This window comes from Physeter macrocephalus, chromosome 7 (genome assembly GCF_002837175.3).
Source record: "Physeter macrocephalus isolate SW-GA chromosome 7, ASM283717v5, whole genome shotgun sequence".
NCBI lineage: Eukaryota > Metazoa > Chordata > Mammalia > Artiodactyla > Physeteridae > Physeter > Physeter macrocephalus.
This window is the reverse complement of record NC_041220.1, coordinates 143782396-143801930: the sequence shown is the minus strand read 5'-3', so window position 1 is coordinate 143801930 and position 19535 is coordinate 143782396. Positions and strand designations below refer to the sequence as shown.

Below are 19535 nucleotides of genomic sequence, written 5' to 3'. Positions count from 1 at the left end.
GGCGCAGTGGTTGAGAGTCCGCCTGCCGATGCGGGGGACACGGGTTCGTGCCCCGGTCCGGGAAGATCCCACATGCCGCGGAGCGGCTGGGCTCGTGAGCCGTGGCTGCTGAGCCTGCGCGTCCGGAGCCTGTGCTCCGCAACGGAAGAGGCCACAACAGTGAGAGGGCCGCGTACAGCAAAAAATAATAATAATAATAATTATTATTATTATTATGGCATTCAAGGTATAAAACCATGTCACAAGCCCCTCAATATCCAGGACCCACTGGGGCCAGCTCTTCCTCACATTGTGCATTTATCTTGGCAGTCCTGGTTATTGATGGTAAAACGGCCGCTGTGACAAAGGTGGCGTCCCCATTTGTCCAGGGCGGTCACTTGTGTTCAAATCCCAGCGTCCCTGCTTACTGGCTGTAAAGCTTTGGGCCGATTATTCCACGCATCTGTGCCCTCGTTTCCACACCTGTAAAATGAGGATTATAACAAGAGCTCAGCAACAGTACTCGCCTTGTAGGGCTGATGGGAAGATTTAGTGAGAGTAGACTTGTGAAACTTCTAGAAAAGTATCTGGCTTTTAGTAAATGCTAATAAGGGCTACTGATTATTATGGCCATCACCATAACCATTTCTGACATCTTGGGAGTTTTGGTTTACTCTTATTTTCATTTCACACATACTTTAATTTCTTTTTTGTTTTTTAATATTTATTTATTTATTTGGCTGCATTGGGTCTTAGTTGTGGCACGCGGGATCTCCCGTTGCGGCGCACGGGCTTCTCTCTAGTTGTGGCGCGCGGGTGTTCTCTCTCTAGTTGAGGCCCGTGCGAGCTCAGTAGTTGTGGCGTGTGGGCTTAGTTGCCCCGCTGCATGTGGGATCTTAGTTCCCTGACCAGGGATCGAACCCACGTCGCCTGCATTGGAAGGCAGATTCTTTACCACTGGACCACCAGGGAAGTCCCAACATACCTTAATTTCTAAACGTGTTCATGGCAAATCTTTAGTTTAGATGCTTTTGCACTTCAAAAGAAAAAAACAAAAACAAAACCGCTTTGGTTGCAGCTTACTGCTTCTTAATAGACAGTACTGTTTAAGCGGGATTCCTGGAGTCAGGCAGGCCTGAGTGTGTCTTGGTTCTTCCCTCGCCAGCTGTGTGACAGTGGCAAGTTATTTACTCTTAGCTTGGGTCCCTTATGTGAGAAAGGGGACTAACTAGTAGCAGTACCTACATCTGAGGGGGCGATTGAACGAGTCCATAGGTGGGAAGGTCCTAGAGAGGTGAGGGTACTGTGGACCTGTGAAAATCCTGACTCTCCTCCTCCTTTCAGCCCTCGAGAGGCATCACTACCTCTGACCCATTCCCTGTAGTCAGCGCCTCCAGTTTTTTCAGTCTGCTGTGTGCAGTATGCAGCTCTTGGTGCCCCTGCACCTGGAGGTCCATTTAATCATCCCCTCAATTGTTTGCGGGCTGGAGCTACACCGGGAATTAGACCGTGAACCTAGAACCTGCCCTCACTGAGATTTAATGACGATATTTTCAAGATGCAGAGGGCTGGAAAAGGAAGGAGTGCTTGCCTCTCCCTCGGACAATCAGGGTGGGCTTCCTGGAGGGGGTCCTGCTTGAGCCGAGTGGAGATTTTGTAAGTGGCGTGGCTTGGGCATGGTGTGCCTGTGGATGGTGTCAGGCAGGGCTGGGCTCTGTTCTCACTTCATCCTCAGACTCCGCGACACCTTCAGGGTCTGTAGGCGGTGGAGAAGTGAGCTTGTATTTGCATGTTAGGAAGGTGACCCTGAGAGGCAGTGGGGAGGGTCTGGAAGGGAGGAAGAGGTCGGAAGGCCAGTTAGAAGGGAGGTGGAGGAGAGTGGTGGCCCTGGCGTGAAAGGACAGTAGAGAGGGCGGGGGCGCCTCGGAAGGCCGGGCTGGCCTCCGTGATTCTGCACGGTGTGCCTGGTGTCCGACAGGGCCCTGCACGCGGGACCGCAGCAGCGCACCCCTCCTGAGTGACTGACTGCGGTGCTTAGCAGACAGAGTTAGATGGTGCCCCAGTTTCCTGCTTCCTTCGCCTGGTAGACGGTAGCTGTTGGCAGGATTCTCAGTGTGGAAAGAGGACTGGATTGCAGGGGGTGATGAGTCTAGTTTGAAGCTGACCTTGAGGTGCTCTGGGACGTCCGGAGAGTGGGTGCAAGTCCAGGGCTCACGATCTCAGTTGAAATGGGGGGAGTAGTGGAGCAGAAAGGAAGGCTGTGGAGGAAGGCCCCGTGTCTCCCACCTGCACCCACTAGGCAGCCACTGTCAAATCTCTGTCTGCAGCCAGGCCTTCCCTCCTGAGCCTAAAACAGCCCCGCATCTTCTGGTGTCTTCCTCTCCAAACTGGGAGCGCATCACTTCCCCGAGAAACAGGACCTTCCTCCGGCTTTCCCTGTTCTTCGCAATAGTCCTGGAGGCTTTAGTCACCAGCCAAAACTGTGATGTTTTCAGATGACTAATGAGAACCTGCTGTATAGCACAAGGAACTCTACTCAATGCTCTTGAGTAGAGTTCAGGAAGGAAATCCAAAAAAGAGGGGATACATGTATACAAATAGCTGACTCACTTTTCTGTGCAGTAGAAACTAACACAACATTGTAAAGCAACTACACTCCAATAAAAATTAATTTAAAAAATAATCACAAAACCAAACCAAAACAAAACAAAACAAAAAAACTGTATGTTTTCTCGGGTAAAATTCAGTAAAACTTCAGTTCCTCAGAATGCTTAAAATCGAAGGTCCTAATTTCTCGGAGTTAAACTTTTTTTAAAGGTCAGTTGTTTAGAAACCTCTTTCTAAAATATCATCTAATTGCTTTTCCCACCATTCTGGTCTTGCTAGGGACAGTCTTCTCCCAGACCTTCCCGAGGCTCACATCCTCACATCCCAGGTCTCTGCCTAAGCGTGACCCTCCAGAGGGGTTTCTCCTGGTCCTCCCTCAGCCCAAAGAGCACCCTCCGCCTGTGCCTTGCTTGATTTTGTTTCACACCGTTTATCACTATATGATTGGCTAAGTGTTTTCTTATCACTTGTCATTAAGTGATTTTTAATCTCTCTCCCTCACTAGAATGGTCTTTTTTTACCATTGTATTTCCTGCACCTTGAAGGTGTTTGGTATATAGTGGGTGCCTAATAAATAATTGTTGAACGAATATTTATAAGCAGCCCTTTATGACGTGATATTAGGTCCGGTTTACAAACTTGGATATAGGCTTAGCAGAGCTGCTTACGAAGGTCCAGGTCACCTGATTTCTGAAGGACAGAGCCAGTGACTGATTGCCTCGGTGGGATTTTCACACTTCATCACGGTGCCTTCCAGATCAACTCATCGTAGGTACCCAGGCTACTCAAACAGAATACGTTAGTGGAAGAAGTTGTCAGAAATGGATGTTTCTGGGACTTTCCTGGTGGCGCAGTGGTTGGGAATCCGCCTGCCGATGCAGGGGACACGGGTTCGAGCCCTGGTCCGGAAGATCCCACATGCCGCGGAGCAACTGAGCCCGTGAGCCACAACTACCGAGCCCACGTGCCTAAGCCCACCCGCCTAGAGCCCGTACTCCCCAACAATAGAAGCCACCGCAATAAGAAGCCTGCACACCGCAGCAAAAAGTAGCCCCCGCTCGCCACAACTAGAGAAAAGCCCGCGCGCAGCAGCGAAGACCCACGGCAGCCAAAAATGAATAAATAAGTTAATTTTTTAAAAAAATGGATGTTTCTGATTATTACAAAAATGCCTTGCTTTTTTCACGTTTAGGAGGATATGGCAAAAAAAGCGGTCGTAGTAAAAAATGGAGGGAGATGCTGAAGCTGCCCCCCGTCAGCCAGTGCAGCACGCTTCGACGTTCGATTGGTGAGTAAGGAAGCTGCACCTGCTCGAGTCCGGAGGTCATGGCTGGCGTTGTGCTGTTTCGTCTGTTAGATGTTGGTCTTTCCTTAGTCCCTTATTTGCTTCAAATGCTATTTAATAGATTCTCCATATATCGTCACGATTCTTCCCAGGAAAAAACCCTGTAGATTTTCTAACGTGCAGTTATAAGGTATGGCCATTGACTCCTTCATTAAAAACCTTTTTTAAGAACTGGGACTTCCCCGGTGGTCCAGTGGTTAAGACTCTGCGCTTCCAATGCAGGGGCTGCAGGTTCGATTCCTGGTCGGGGAACTAAGATCCCACATACTGTGGGGCACAGCCAAAAAAAAAGGGATATAGACCCATTGTTCTAGGTAGAACAGAAGAGAAATGTAGCAATCATCCTCTCTAGAAGTGAACACTGGTAACCGTTTCTCAGTCTCCTTCCAGACAGTTCTCTATGCGTATGGACAGGAATTACTGGTGAGAACTTCAGGAAAGGAATAGTCAGATAAAAAATAAGGTATGGCGGGGTTATGGAATACTCTGCAATGTAAAGAATGAGAGAGTTAGCTACAGGTCCTGACATGAGCACGGAAGTCACAAGTAGAGTCATGTCTAAGGGCAAATCTTAAGTGTATTGTTTTAGGACATGATTTCCAGTTCAAAGGGTACGTGCATTCAAAATTTTGATGTTCCCAAATTACCCTTCAAAAAGGTGGTATCGCTTTACCCTTGCCTATGACCTTGCTAACACTGGTCGTTATCAATGTTTTTAACCTTTACTAAACTGTAATTTGAAAAATGGTCTCTTGTTTTAATTATGGATGGGGTTGAGCATTTTCACTGGGTTTTTTCAATTTGCTTTTTTCTAATTCTTTTTTTTTTGCGGTACGCGGGCCTCTCACTGTTGTGGCCTCTCCCGTTGCGGAGCACAGGCTCCGGACGCGCAGGCCCAGCGGCCACGGCTCACGGGCCCAGCCGCTCCGCGGCATGTGGGATCTTCCCGGACCGGGGCGCGAACCCGGTTCCCCTGCATCGGCAGGCGGACACGCAACCACTGCGCCACCAGGGAAGCCCTCTAATTCATTTTTAAAAGTTCTTTATATGTGAAAGGAGTTATTCTTTTATATTCATTGTGAATACATTTTATATTTATGCTTTTTGCCTCTTGGCTTACAGTAGTTTTCAATATGGCAGTTTTAATTTTTTATATAGACAACTATATCAATATTTTTCTTCTTAGTCTCTGAGCTTTATGTTGTACTTAGGGAGGACACCTTTACTCCCTAAGATAATCTTTTTAAAAATCTATCTTTTCTTTAGTACTATTATAGTTCCTCTTTAAGAAAGTTTAAATATTTTAACTATCAAAATTAATTTCAGATAGTATAAAGTGGGAGTATTTTTTCCCCAAAGACCTATCCAGCCATTTTAATGTCATTACATTTTTTTCCTCATTATGTTTTAAAAATAGCGGTTTTACTGAGATATAATTGACATGCCATACAATTCACCTGTTTAAAGTGTACAATTCAATGGTTTTTAATACATTCTCAGAGTTGTGTGACCATTATCACAATCAATTTTTCAATTTACCACATTCTCATCACCCAAAAGAAACACCATACCCATTGGTAGCCACTCCCCATTCCCTCCCCCACCTCTAGCTACAGGCAACCACTAATTTACTTCTGTCTCTGTGGACTTGCCTATTCTGCACATTTCATATAAATGGGAAACATATACTATGTGACCTCTTGTGACTGGCTTCTTTTCACGTAACATATCTTTTCAAAGTTCATGCATGCCGTAGCATGAATCAGAGCTTAATTCCTTTTTGTTGGCAAGTAATATTCCATTGTGTAGACATATCACACTTTATTTACCCGTTCATCATTTCATAGACATTGAGTTGTTTTCATTTTTGGTCTGTTATGAATACAGGGACTGCAGTGATTCACGTACAAATGTTTTTTAAATTGTGGTAAAATATACATAACCAAAGTGACCATTTTAAGAATGTAGGCTCCCTCCTGCTGCCGTCTCCTCACCACGAGGGCACTCAGAATTGGAATGAGTCGCCTTCTGAGATGCACTTGTCACCGCAAGCTGGCCTCTCCTTCTGACACTCGCCACCTCCCTCTGGCAGCAGCTGCTCGTCCGCTGGCTGGTCCCCTGCCCCGTCCCCCTGTCCCAGCCCGGCCGTCCCCTTCTCCTCCACGGCCCCGGATCCAGACGGCCCTCAGAAGTGAGCCGGTCCCATAGGGTCTCTGCTGTCCGCACAATGCCCAACTTGTAAGTATGATTGTGAAGTTCAAATGAAATAATACACAGAAAGGACTTACCATCATAGTGGCACGCAGTAAGAGGTGAAAAATATTACGTGTAGTTATTATTTTTATCTGTTCCTTCTAGGAGAGAGGAAAACTCCTTAGTCTGGCACCAACGCTTTTTGAAAATCTGATCAGTCTTTTTAAATTTTAATTTAATTTATTTATTTTAAAAAATTTATTTATTTTTGGCTGCATTGGGTCTTCGTTGCTGTGTGCAGGCTTTCTCTAGTTGTGGCAAGCGGGGGCTACTCTTTGTTGCGGTTCGCGGGCTTCTCATTGCAGTGGCTTCTCTTGTTGCGGAGCATGGGCTCTAGGTGCGCGGGCTTAGTAGTTGTGGCTAATGGGCTCTAGAGCGCAGGCTCAGTAGTTGTGGCTCGCGGGCTCTAGAGCTCAGGCTCAGTAGTTGTGGCGCGCGGGCTTAGTTGCTCCGCGGCATGTGGGATCTTCCCGGACCAGGGCTCGAACCTGTGTCCCCTGCATTGGCAGGCGGATTCCTAACCACGGCGCCACCAGGGAAGTCCCTGCCATTCATTTTAGGAGATTTCCTTATTAATCCAGATAAACATCCATGCTTTTATGCACATGCAAAGTACTATCCAGCCCATCCCACAGTGTTTTGTCGTTAATCATATTTTTATTTAATTTCTAAGCCCACACTCTTGTTCTGTGACTGCTTCTTTCATGCTTTATGTTCTAGCAGTCCCTTCAGCCTCTAGTCTAGAGGATACTAATTAGGGTTTTAAAAGGTAAGTTTTCTGTTGCCTGAATTACCTTTTCTCCTGGGTCAGTTTTTCTGCTGGCTTTTTTTGTTGGTTTATTTGGTTAGTTGGTTTTGGTTTTAGTTTTTACCTGCTGCTTTTCCCCTGTATCTAGAGACATGCGATTATTTATTCAGGTTTATGTTAAGGGCTGTGTTTCTTTGTGCGGTGGCAGCCTGGCTTCCTCTGTGGTTGTACCCCTCTCTTGAATGGTGTTCTGGTAGGCGGGTGCGTCAGCGGGGTGCCGTCCAGACAGGGCCTGCGTTCCAGCGGCCACAGACGGCATGGCTCCACTTTGCCAGCAGAGTGTGTAGTTCTTCAGCTGTGCTCTGCCTCCCCCCTGGGGTCCCAACTTTCTGCCAAGTGGCTTCAGCCTGAAGAAGTCCCTTGGTCGGCAATTGTGTCCAGGCCTGGGAGGGGCTTCTGGGACCCAGACACCTGGGCGGAACTGCTTATCGCTGCAGATTCAGCTGGTGCTTCCTTTAACAATCCAGCCCCATAGGCTTTCTCTCTTCCAGGTAATCCTCAAATTTCTCACTCTTGAGGGTGCCCTGTATTCTTTTTCCAGATCACATTTCATTCTTTTTGTTGTGATTTTGTCTTTGCTCCTTTCAGTAGGAAGCTGGGTAAGAAGGTTGGCAGACCTCCCTCAGTGGAAACCAGGAACGTTTCTGAACCTTTGAGTTCGGGAAGAAAGAGTTAGAAACCCTCAACTTTTTAAACACGTCACTTTTTGACTCTGCCTTGTGTCTTTTGTCTCTTAAACGTAGTTAGTGAGTGTCCCTAAAGTAAAATGGGGTAGCAAAATTGGACAAAGTGGGTTGCAGAATTTTTGCAACACTGGTACTGATATGTGTTGAATCCAGCAGTTGTGCGTTGGTAACCGAAGTGTTTACATCCTTGCCTGTGTTTCCCATGTGCAAACTCCAGTGACCCAAAACAGGATGTAATTCCTACGTATACCTGACATTAATAAGCCCTTTAGTTGAGGATATTGTTATGGCTTGCTTTCTTTTCATGAATTTCATTCGCGGGCTTCTCATTGCAGTGGCTTCTCTTGTTGCGGAGCATGGGCTCTAGGTGCGCGGGCTTAGTAGTTGTGGCTAATGGGCTCTAGAGCGCAGGCTCAGTAGTTGTGGCTCGCGGGCTCTAGAGCTCAGGCTCAGTAGTTGTGGCGCGCGGGCTTAGTTGCTCCGCGGCATGTGGGATCTTCCCGGACCAGGGCTCGAACCTGTGTCCCCTGCATTGGCAGGCGGATTCCTAACCACGGCGCCACCAGGGAAGTCCCTGCCATTCATTTTAGGAGATTTCCTTATTAATCCAGATAAACATCCATGCTTTTATGCACATGCAAAGTACTATCCAGCCCATCCCACAGTGTTTTGTCGTTAATCATATTTTTATTTAATTTCTAAGCCCACACTCTTGTTCTGTGACTGCTTCTTTCATGCTTTATGTTCTAGCAGTCCCTTCAGCCTCTAGTCTAGAGGATACTAATTAGGGTTTTAAAAGGTAAGTTTTCTGTTGCCTGAATTACCTTTTCTCCTGGGTCAGTTTTTCTGCTGGCTTTTTTTGTTGGTTTATTTGGTTAGTTGGTTTTGGTTTTAGTTTTTACCTGCTGCTTTTCCCCTGTATCTAGAGACATGCGATTATTTATTCAGGTTTATGTTAAGGGCTGTGTTTCTTTGTGCGGTGGCAGCCTGGCTTCCTCTGTGGTTGTACCCCTCTCTTGAATGGTGTTCTGGTAGGCGGGTGCGTCAGCGGGGTGCCGTCCAGACAGGGCCTGCGTTCCAGCGGCCACAGACGGCATGGCTCCACTTTGCCAGCAGAGTGTGTAGTTCTTCAGCTGTGCTCTGCCTCCCCCCTGGGGTCCCAACTTTCTGCCAAGTGGCTTCAGCCTGAAGAAGTCCCTTGGTCGGCAATTGTGTCCAGGCCTGGGAGGGGCTTCTGGGACCCAGACACCTGGGCGGAACTGCTTATCGCTGCAGATTCAGCTGGTGCTTCCTTTAACAATCCAGCCCCATAGGCTTTCTCTCTTCCAGGTAATCCTCAAATTTCTCACTCTTGAGGGTGCCCTGTATTCTTTTTCCAGATCACATTTCATTCTTTTTGTTGTGATTTTGTCTTTGCTCCTTTCAGTAGGAAGCTGGGTAAGAAGGTTGGCAGACCTCCCTCAGTGGAAACCAGGAACGTTTCTGAACCTTTGAGTTCGGGAAGAAAGAGTTAGAAACCCTCAACTTTTTAAACACGTCACTTTTTGACTCTGCCTTGTGTCTTTTGTCTCTTAAACGTAGTTAGTGAGTGTCCCTAAAGTAAAATGGGGTAGCAAAATTGGACAAAGTGGGTTGCAGAATTTTTGCAACACTGGTACTGATATGTGTTGAATCCAGCAGTTGTGCGTTGGTAACCGAAGTGTTTACATCCTTGCCTGTGTTTCCCATGTGCAAACTCCAGTGACCCAAAACAGGATGTAATTCCTACGTATACCTGACATTAATAAGCCCTTTAGTTGAGGATATTGTTATGGCTTGCTTTCTTTTCATGAATTTCATTTAATTCTTCAGCTTTAGAGCTGCTTTAGGAGTGCTTGGACATAATTATGCTCAACTTCAGAGGCACTGCTAAAAGAGCAACTGATTTTCTTGCTGAAGTTTCTTTTTTTTTTTAACATCTTTATTGGAGTATAATTGCTTTACAATGTTGTGTTAGTTTCTGCTGTACAACAAAGTGAATCAAATGATCCCTGAAAGTACAGTCTTTGCTGAAGTTTTAATGAACCTATTTTGAACATAAGATTTTGCTTTATACCCCTCGTGACACTTTGACCAAATATTAGTGCTTTGATCTCTAAACAGTATCAGTGTTTGGGGTAAAGTAAGGTATGCAACAGATTACCCCACCAAAGAGAAAAAAAAAAAACAGTTAAAAAATCATTAAGCATATATAGTATTTGTAACTTGTAAAAGAAAAGAAAGGTATCAAAATGAAAAAGAGTTTTAAAAAATCTAATTTAGTACATTCCTCTGGTATATTTCACATGCATGTAGTTCGCCAAATACACAGAGTGGTTGGAGCGGTGGAAGGGCAGACCCAGTCTTCTTTCCTGTCCCTCATTTCCCCAGGGAATGCCACCCCTCCCCCCTCCCCCCCTTTTCTTCCAGCTGCCTTTGGCACTTCAATTTTAAATATTCTTGATAACCCAGTGTAAATTAGTAAACAAAACACTGGTTTCAAAGATAATACTGCAATTACTGCTTTTTACTTTTATCGTCTCAGGTAAAAGCAGTAAGGTTCAGAAAACCTTATATTTGTTTGTTTCTTGTCCCTCTTCACCCAGAGAAGGAGTATAGCAGTCTTTGTGACAAGCAGCCAATTGGAAGACTTCTCTTCAGGCAGTTCTGTAATACAAAGCATGATCTAAAGAGGTGCATTGAGTTCCTGGATGCAGTGGTAAGTACTTTATCTCAGTGTTGAACCACCCAATCTTGTGCTTTTGAAAATTGAAGGCTAAGATGAGCGCTCTCTAAGTCAATTAGACCTTGGCAGTGAGGTGAGAGTGGATAAAATGTTGTCTCGGTGTGTCATGTTATCTTGGTTTGGGTAAAGTGGGTAAAGTGGTAGTTCATATAGATTACATGTCAAGTATTGGAGAATCAAAGATATTTGCTACGTAACTTTGAAACATGCTGCTTTAACTTGTAAGAAGTTTGAAGGGCTGATTAAGACGGTGTGCTTGTACCGCTGCCTGAAGGGCTCCCTTCCTGCCTTCCCCTAGCAACACTGTGTACTTAAAACTCTTTAACCCAGAAGCACACAGAGGGAAGAAAGCTCGTGCAAGAAGCGTGGTCACCGCAAATGGAACTGACTATGATTTTATAAGTTTTCCCACATTCCTGTGTATCCAGCTTGGTGTTTACTGTGATTTCCTTTTAGGTAAAGAAATTTTGTGTTTCTGAAACTTTAAAGATACCACTGGCGAGCCTCCAAGTTTCAAAACTATGAAATTCAGCAGCAGCTTAACAGAAGATTGGTAGAATTTAACAGAAAAGCTCTCTTACCTTTAGTTATTTGTACCAAGATTGTGACACTTCCTCTCTGCTTTAGCCTGTCCTAGTTACATCAGCAAATATGTATTGACTCCTTATTGTATGCAGAGTACTATCCTATATCCTGGAGTTTTTATTCATTTTTTTCCGTGACATAGCTTTTTAAAAATATGTATTTGTAATGTATTTTTTCAGAAAACCGTTTGAGGCTCTTGCCAGTTTTGTTGTTTGCTTCCTACCCCCTGGAGCTCTCCAGGCCTCTCCTTCTTGGTACCTTGACGGGATAAGGCAGGGCTGGGAAAGGGGGCAGTCCTGTTTCAAAGTGGACCCAGAGGCAGTAGGGCTGCCTACTGAGTATGGGACTAGGATGTCGATATGTCTTCATGTGTGGGTTCTAGTTGCCAAGCTGCTGTATTTTAGGAATTTAGGGACCTACAATTCTTCTTTATTCTAAAATGGCTAAACTGCCTTGTTAAAACTCTCTTTTAGGTTCAGATCTTTTTTTTTTAAGTTTTAAGTTTTTTTTAAGTTTAAGTTGATTTACGGTGTTGTGTTAGTTTCAGGTGCACAGCCAACTCTTCTGATACTGTCATACCTGTTAGTTACTAGGTGCTTGGCCCGTTGAGCGGGCCAGCGGGTTTTGCTTTTTGCTGATAGCCGTGTGGGTGAATACATCACGGCTGCCCCTGCCATTGTACAGCCCTCACTGCTCCGACTCTCCTTGTAGTGGGTGATGGCAGCTTCTTTGCACTTCTTGAGCGGAGAGAGGGCATCTTATCCATTTCCCCCTCATGGCCCCTGACATGGTTGTGTGCCCTGTTGCCTGCTTAGCGTTTGTTGAATGAATTAATAGCGTCTGTATCAGTCAGGGGCCGATGAAAGAAATGAAGGCGGTAAGATATACATATTGAGAAATTTACTGCAAGGAACTAGCTTACATGACTGTGAGATCTGGCTAGGGAAGTTGGAGATCTGCAGGACAGGCCATCAGGAAGGGCAGGGTGGAACTCTGCAGAAATGGGGTGAAGCTGCTGTCCTCAGGCAGAGTTTCTTCTAGGAAGCCTCAGCTCTGTTTGTACGGCCTTTCCACTGATTGAATCAGGCCCGCACAGGTTACGTAGGGTTAAAGCCAACCGATGGAGACTCTGATCGCATCTATCGTACGAATACCAGCATCACGGCAACGCTAGGTTAATGTCTGAGTAACTGGAGCTTGGTGACCGTCTAGCTGGCGTGTGTCCAAAGACCATCACGGGATCACAGCTTTCTTTCCCATTCACTGCCTGCTCTGTAGTGTCCAGAACTCCCGGAGCTCGCGCTGAGCGGTGTGCCAGTCAGCGTGCCGGTGAGGGCCATCCCCTGAACGCAGAGCGTGGAGCTGGCTCTGGCCGGGTGGTCAGCCTGGTGGTCACGGCCCCTGTGCTGGGCCTGAGCAGGGTACGGAATGAGGGATGAGGGTGGACTGCAACCCACAGCGCTTTGCCTTGGAGTCCCCCTCATGTGTTCAGTGGACCAGCTTCCTTGGGTCTTCCTTTCCTCACTTGTCTCTTCAGCTCCATCCGGCGTTCGGCTCCACTGCTCTGCTCAGGCCCCAACCTGCAAAGTCGGGGCTTCGCTGAGGCCTCCTCACGCTCGAGGCTCCGTGGCTCTTGACACCGTGGAGCAACTTCCTCTTGAAATTCCCTTATCTAGGCCTCTGTGATCCCTCCTCTGTTTTCTTTTCCGTCTCTCGCTCCTTGCTTGTCCTCCGTGGATGTTTAGAGATTGATCAGGTGCTGCTTTTGACGTCTCCGTTTTCTGGCCTGCGTGGGTCTCTCTCCTGACACCTGTGTGTGAATGACTCCTGCTCAGGTATTGCCAACTCTGACTTGCCTGGGAGCACTGCACACAGGGGTCCAAGCGCCTCTTGGACCCTCTAAAATGCCGTTGCCTAGAATAGCCCGAGCTGTTTATTTTGTTCCATTTTATTTGGCTGCACTTAATGGCTAAAAATACAGTATGGTGTAGAGAGCATCGTGGAAAATGTATTGCTTTACCACATTATTAATCCCTTAAAAAAAAAGAGTTTTTTTCCCCTCATGGCCATTCGTTTTCCGAAGAAGAGCCGCAGACACTTGATCAGTAGAGCTGCTCTCTGGTTCTTAGGGCACCAAGCCAATTCCACAAGTCAGAGGATTTTTGAAACATTACGAAGTCCGTGAAGAAGCTTAACTAACATTTTCCTTTTCTCTCATTGCTGCAATCAGGCGGAATATGAAGTGGCTGCTGATGAGGACAGAAGAGATTGTGGGCTCCTGGTCTTAGACACATTCTTCATTGAGGAGGTGTGTTTTCTTCTGTAGCGTAAAGATTTGTAAATAACTTACTTAAATAATCAGTGTGCATAGCCATCTTTACTTAGTTGGAATAAGTGTGTTAAAATCTTTAATTTCTTATAAATGTTCCTTTTCTGCACTTCCTTTTGATTCACTGAGGAAATTAATAATTAAATCTCTTGGGAAATTGATTTAAAGAATTTTAAAGTTTCTGTGTGTCCTCAAGCAGAATATAGGCTTAGAGAATTTTATTTTCCTCTCTTGGACTGAAAATAACATTTTTCTCTTAAAAGCTTTAATGGGCCTTCGTTTTGATACTTTTTGAGTCACTTGGTTCTTACAGTTTAGTGTGTCCCTGAAGTTAGAGTTGTAACCTGCTTCCCTCCACATGGCTTGCTTTTTGCAGGCCGCTAGAAGTCTTACACCCTGGGCAGCTAACTCTGTTGCAGAGTTGGAGGAGTGGTGGCTAACATGTAGTGAGGGCCGCTCTAAGCCTTGTGCGTGTAACACATTACTTAATGCTCACAACCAACCGACGACGTAGGTGTATTATTATGTCTGTTTTCACGTGATAAGACTGAAAATCAGAATGGGTGAATGACTTACCGGAGATTACACAACCAGTAAGTACCTGAGCCAGGAATCAAGCGTGGAGAGACTGTAGTTGGAGAATAGTGTGGTGAGAATGGTTCAGAACATTCCGACTGTGAACATAGCTAATGAAGGTGGTAGGGCCGTCAAGGAGGGGGGCTCACTCATAAGAAAGATTGACTGCCAGAGGGAGAGACCAGTGGACTGTCTAGCGGGCACAAAGATATTCCCATAGCCAGTGCTGGCAGAGATGTGATTCACACCCAAATAGGTTTTGACTCCAAAGCTTGGGTCTACCCCAGCCTCCAGCCTCAATACCTTGCCTATAGATCATTCTTTTCAAACACAGGTGTTCACAGCATCTACATGTTTGTAGGTACCCCCAGGACACTAATTGGGAGCTATAGAAGAGAAGTTTCCTTTCTGTAGTCTTTAAAGTCTTTTTTGTTAACTTCTTTTTCCTTCTTCACCTTTCCTGAAGACATACTCACATAGCGAGAGAGGTTGTCAAGGAGAAAGACGTAATTTGAAAAGTTATCCTGGTGGATGTAGCAAGTATAGAAGCAGGAGGGAACAGCAGATATCCATCTGTGGCTCAGTAGTAGTGAGAGATGTCTCTGGGCTGCCTGAAGATGGTGTTGTTTTTGTTTTTCCTTGTCAACTGGGGGAAGCTATCCTTCTGCCTTACTTAAAAAAAAAATGACAATGAGTCACATCACCATTGTAGTTTTTCTTCTTGTTGTCCTTTCTTTAAAAACAACAACAAAAATCTCTTTCTTTTACATATCAAAAAGGGAACTCCTTTACTCAAATTTCAACACCACCGAATCCCTAAAGCCCCTAAAAAAGTAAGGCAAGACTGTATGTGTTCAGTCTTATATTTCTTTATCCTTTCACTCAGTCATTCTTAGTTTTCTTTTCAAGATTCCCAAATAGTAAAATTCAGCCAAATTTGATTTACAAAAAAAAAAAAAAAAAACCATGACCAAAACCGAGTGCGATTTATCCCAGGAACCTAAAAAAGTAAGGCAAGACTGTATGTGTTCAGTCTTATATTTCTTTATCCTTTCACTCAGTCATTCTTAGTTTTCTTTTCAAGATTCCCAAATAGTAAAATTCAGCCAAATTTGATTTACAAAAAAAAAAAAAACAAAACAAAAAAAAAAAAACCATGACCAAAACCGAGTGCGATTTATCCCAGGAATGCTAAGTTGGTTCAATACCTGATAATCAAATTAATATAATACATATATAATATATAATAAAGTACAAAAAAACTCACATGATTATCTCAGAAAAGGCAGAAGAAGCATTTGACAGAATCCAAAGACTCCTTTATAATAAAAGCCCTCAACAAATTAGGAGTGGAATGGAACTTCCTCAACCTGGTGAAGGACATATACAAAACACAGCTGACGTCATACTTAAATGTGAAAGGTCGGATGCTTTCCCCCTAAGATCAGGAACAAAATAAGGATGTTTACTCTCATCTCTTCTACTTGGCATTGTACTGGAAGTTCTAGCTAGGGCAGTTGGCAAGAAAAATAAATAAAAGGTATCCAGATTGAAAAGGAAGAAGTAAGACTATCTATTCACAGATTCCATGATCTTGTTGTCTTAATCCATTCAGGGTGCTATAGCAAAATACCACAGACTGGGTGGCTTATAAACAACAGAAATTTATTGCTCACAGGTCTGGAGGCTGGGAAGTCCAAGATCAAGGTGCCAACATGGTCACCTTCTGGTGAAGGCCCTCTTCCTGGTTCATAGCCGGCACCTTCTTGCTGTGTCCTCACATGGTGGAAGAGGTGTGGGGTGTCTCTGGAGCCTCTGTTGTAAGGGCACCAGTCCCACTCATGGGAGCTCCATCCTCATGATGTAAGCATATCCCAAAGGCCCTGCCTCCCAATATCATCACTTTGGAGTTAGGAATTCAACATGTAAATTTGGGGGGCACACATTTCAGATCATTGCACTTGTATATAGAAAGTCCTCAGTATCTACACACGCATTAGGGGAAAAAAAGCTGCTAGAGCTAATAAATGAGTTCAGCAAGGTTGCAGGGTACAGGATTACTATACAAAATTCTATTGTGTTTCTATACACTATCAATTAAAATCCAAAAATGAAATTAAGGCAATTCCATTTACAGTAACAGAAAAAAGAATAAAATAGTTAGGAGTAAATATAACAAAAGAAGTGCAACACTTACACACTGAAAACTTCAAAACACCACTGAAAGAAAGTAAAGAAGAACTATAATAAAATGGAAAGATATCCTATGTTCATGGATTAGAAGACTTAATACTGATTTGTAGATTCAGTATAATCCCTATCAAAATCTTAACTCCTTTTTTTTGCAGAAATTAACAAGCTGATCTTAGAATTCATACACATACTAAAAGGATCCAGAATAGTTATAACAATCTTAAAAAAGAAGAACAAAGTTGGAGGACTTACACGTCTCAATTTCAAAACTTACTACAAAGCTACAGTAATCAAGACAGTATGGTACTGGCATAAGGACAGACATACAGATCAATGGAATAGAATCGAGAGTCCAGAAACAGTCAACTGACTTACAGTAAAGCTGCCAGCACAGTTCAGTGGGGGAAAGAATAGTCTTCTCGATAAATGGTGCTGGGACAACTGGATATCCACATGCAAAGGAATGAAGTTGGACCCTTATCTAATACCATGTACAAAAATTAACTTCAAATGGATCAAACACCTAAATGTAAGAGCTAACACTGTACAACTCTTAGAGGAAATCTCTAAGGTGTAAATCTTAGCTCTAAATCTTTTAGGTGTAAATCTTCATTTCACCTTGATTTAGACAGTGGTTTCTCATATATGACATCAAAAGGACAGCAACAGGGCTTCCCTGGTGGCGCAGTGGTTGAGAGTCCGCCTGCCGTTGCAGGGGGCGCGGGTTCGTGCCCCGGTCCGGGAGGATCCCACGTGCCGCGGAGCGGCTGGGCCCGTGAGCCATGGCCGCTGAGCCTGCGCGTCCGGAGCCTGTGCTCTGCAAAGGGAGAGGCCCCAACAGTGAGAGGCCCGCGTACAGAAAAAAAAAAAAAAGGACAGCAACAAAAGAAAAAAGACAGATATATTGCACTTCATCAAAATAGTGCTTCAAAGAGCACTAGAAAGAAAAATAGGGCTTCCCTGGTGGCGCAGTGGTTGAGAGTTCGCCTGCCGTTGCAGGGGGCGCGGGTTCGTGCCCCGGTCCGGGAGGATCCCACGTGCCGCGGAGCGGCTGGGCCCGTGAGCCATGGCCGCTGAGCCTGCGCGTCCGGAGCCTGTGCTCTGCAAAGGGAGAGGCCCCAACAGTGAGAGGCCCGCGTACAGAAAAAAAATAAATAAATAAAAAGAAAAATAAAAGGCCGCCTCTAGAATGGGAGAAAATATTTGCAAGTCCAGTATCCAGTTAGGATCAGGTATCCAAAATATATGAAGAACTCTTACAGTTCAACAATAAAAAGACAACCCAATAAAGATGTATATTTTCAACAGAGAAAAATAAGCATATATCTGCAAAATCCACCCACCTCTTCTTCCCCATCAGTGGACTTTCCTATCAGAGTTCTCGGTGACCAGAACTTTAAAAAGCAAGGCACCGAGTCATTTGGTAAATTTTCCCTGGTGACTACCTTTTCTCAAAAATAATTCTTGTTCCTTAATTTAAAGCCGCAGCAGATGTCTGTGTCCCACTTGGCTTATGTTTAGCATCTGGCCAGTGGGTACTATTCCTTAGCTTGCTATACTTTAGCTTACCTTACTTCCCCGCTCACGGGGGACTAGAAGCATTGCTTTTCCTTTCTGTGGAAATACATTTCTATTAATATAAATGTTTTCTAAGGTATTGAAAAAGGATCACTATTTGGAATAAATCATTAAATAGTCTTAATAGAACTAACCTGCTATTTAATTTAGCTTCAGGAAATTGAGACCTTTGGAGGGGCAGTAATACTATGGAGAATACTGAGAGCAACTTCTGTAAAACGTGTATTTTTGAGACAAGCGTGGGAATTTAATAGCTTTGTCTTCTGTGGAAATTTTGTCTTGTTTTCTGTTTTGTTCTTAGGCCGGAACAATGTGTATCTGTTGAGTAAATGAGGGAACAAACTTCTTTTCTGAAATGGTGGAGTGAATGGATCCCTCTTTATCCTCATCACAGCCTTGCCGCGTAGGAAGGAACTGGTCTCGGGGGAGCATGGCTCAGGCTTGGCGTCCCCTCTGTTCGCTGTGGCTGTACAAGAATGTCTGTAGCTCCTTGAGCCTCTTCCGTCGGGTTCTTATGAGGCTAAGTGACATAAGGCCTCACTTGTATTAGGCAATTTAAATGACAGCTATTAATCATTATTAGTTATAACAATTTTATCGGTTTTGGGGGGAAAATGTGAGTATACTTGTTATATATGTCTGTCAGTAGTTCAGCATCTTTGATGAAATAGCTGCTTTGATTTATAGAAAATGCAAAGTTTTGCTGTAGTTACTCAGCTATACCACAGGCAGACATGAGTGTAGAATGCACTTCTCATTTCTAATGACAAATTAAATGTACAGTTGAACGTGATCTGTGTGTTTTTTTCAATAAATCTGGACAAGTTTTTTGCTATGTGTTTTCTTTTTCCAGAATCCTCTGGATGAGGGTTAAGAGAATGGGAAACTGGTGCGTGGGGACATATTGGTGAGAATGTAGAGTGATTAGGAAATTGCCTTTCTGGAGGGCAATTTAGCAATAAATATCAACGTTTAAAATGCGTGTATCCTGGGCTTCCCTGGTGGCACAGTGGTTAAGAATCCACCTGCCAATGCGGGGGACACAGATTCAATCCCTGGCCCGGGAAGATCCCGCATGCCACGGAGCAACTAAGCCCGTGCGCCACAACTACTGAGCCTGCACTCTAAAGCCCACGAGCCACGACTACTGAAGCCCGTGCGCCTAGAGCCCGTGCTCCACAGCAAGAGAAGCCACCGCAGTGAGAAGCCCATGCACCGCAACGAAGAGTAGCCCCCGCTCGCCGCAACTAGAGAAAGCCCGCGCGCAGCAATGAAGACCCAATGCAGCCAAAAATAAATAGATAAATAAATAAATAAATAAATTTAAAACAAAAACAAAACACAATTGTACAAAGATGTTCATGGCAGTGGTGTTTGCAGTGGAGAAAACTGGCAACTAGAATGGTTAAGAGGAACAGAAACCCATGCTCTGGGAAACCATGTGGTCATTAAAGAAAGTAGGGTAGCTTTGTAGGATTCATCATATACTTACAAAACTGTATATATAGTTATCCCATTTCTATGAGGGAAAATTGCGTGTATTTCTGAGCTTGTGTGTTTACATTTTTTTTTTGTGTGGTATGCGGGCCTCCCTCTGCTGCGGCCTCTCCCGTTGCAGAGCACAGGCTCCGGACGCGCAGGCTCAGCGGCCATGGCTCACGGGCCCAGCCGTTCCGCGGCATGCGGGATCCTCCCAGACCGGGGCGCGAACCCGGTTCCCCTGCATCGGCAGGCGGACGCGCAACCACTGCGCCACCAGGGAAGCCCCTACATTTTTAATTATGATTAAAAAAAACAAATTTACCATCTGAACCATTTCTAGGTATACAGTT

At 44.8% G+C, this 19535-nt stretch overlaps 1 protein-coding gene and 1 long non-coding RNA gene across 6 annotated transcripts in view; both read left to right on the top strand.

Moving 5' to 3' along the window:
• GRK4 (G protein-coupled receptor kinase 4) overlaps positions 1-19535 on the top strand; it is an 81639-nt gene that overhangs the window by 21371 nt on the left and 40733 nt on the right. For all 5 annotated transcript variants that reach the window (XM_055086256.1, XM_028492407.2, XM_055086253.1 and 2 more), the window contains exons 2-4: positions 3779-3874; positions 10303-10415; positions 13258-13335. In XM_055086256.1, coding sequence (XP_054942231.1) covers positions 3779-3874; positions 10303-10415; positions 13258-13335 — 287 coding nt within the window. The remainder of the gene's footprint in view (positions 1-3778; positions 3875-10302; positions 10416-13257; positions 13336-19535) is intronic.
• Positions 14985-18496, top strand: LOC129392259 (uncharacterized). Its single transcript, XR_008617944.1, has 2 exons — positions 14985-15795; positions 18005-18496. It is a non-coding gene; the product is annotated as an uncharacterized lncRNA (long non-coding RNA).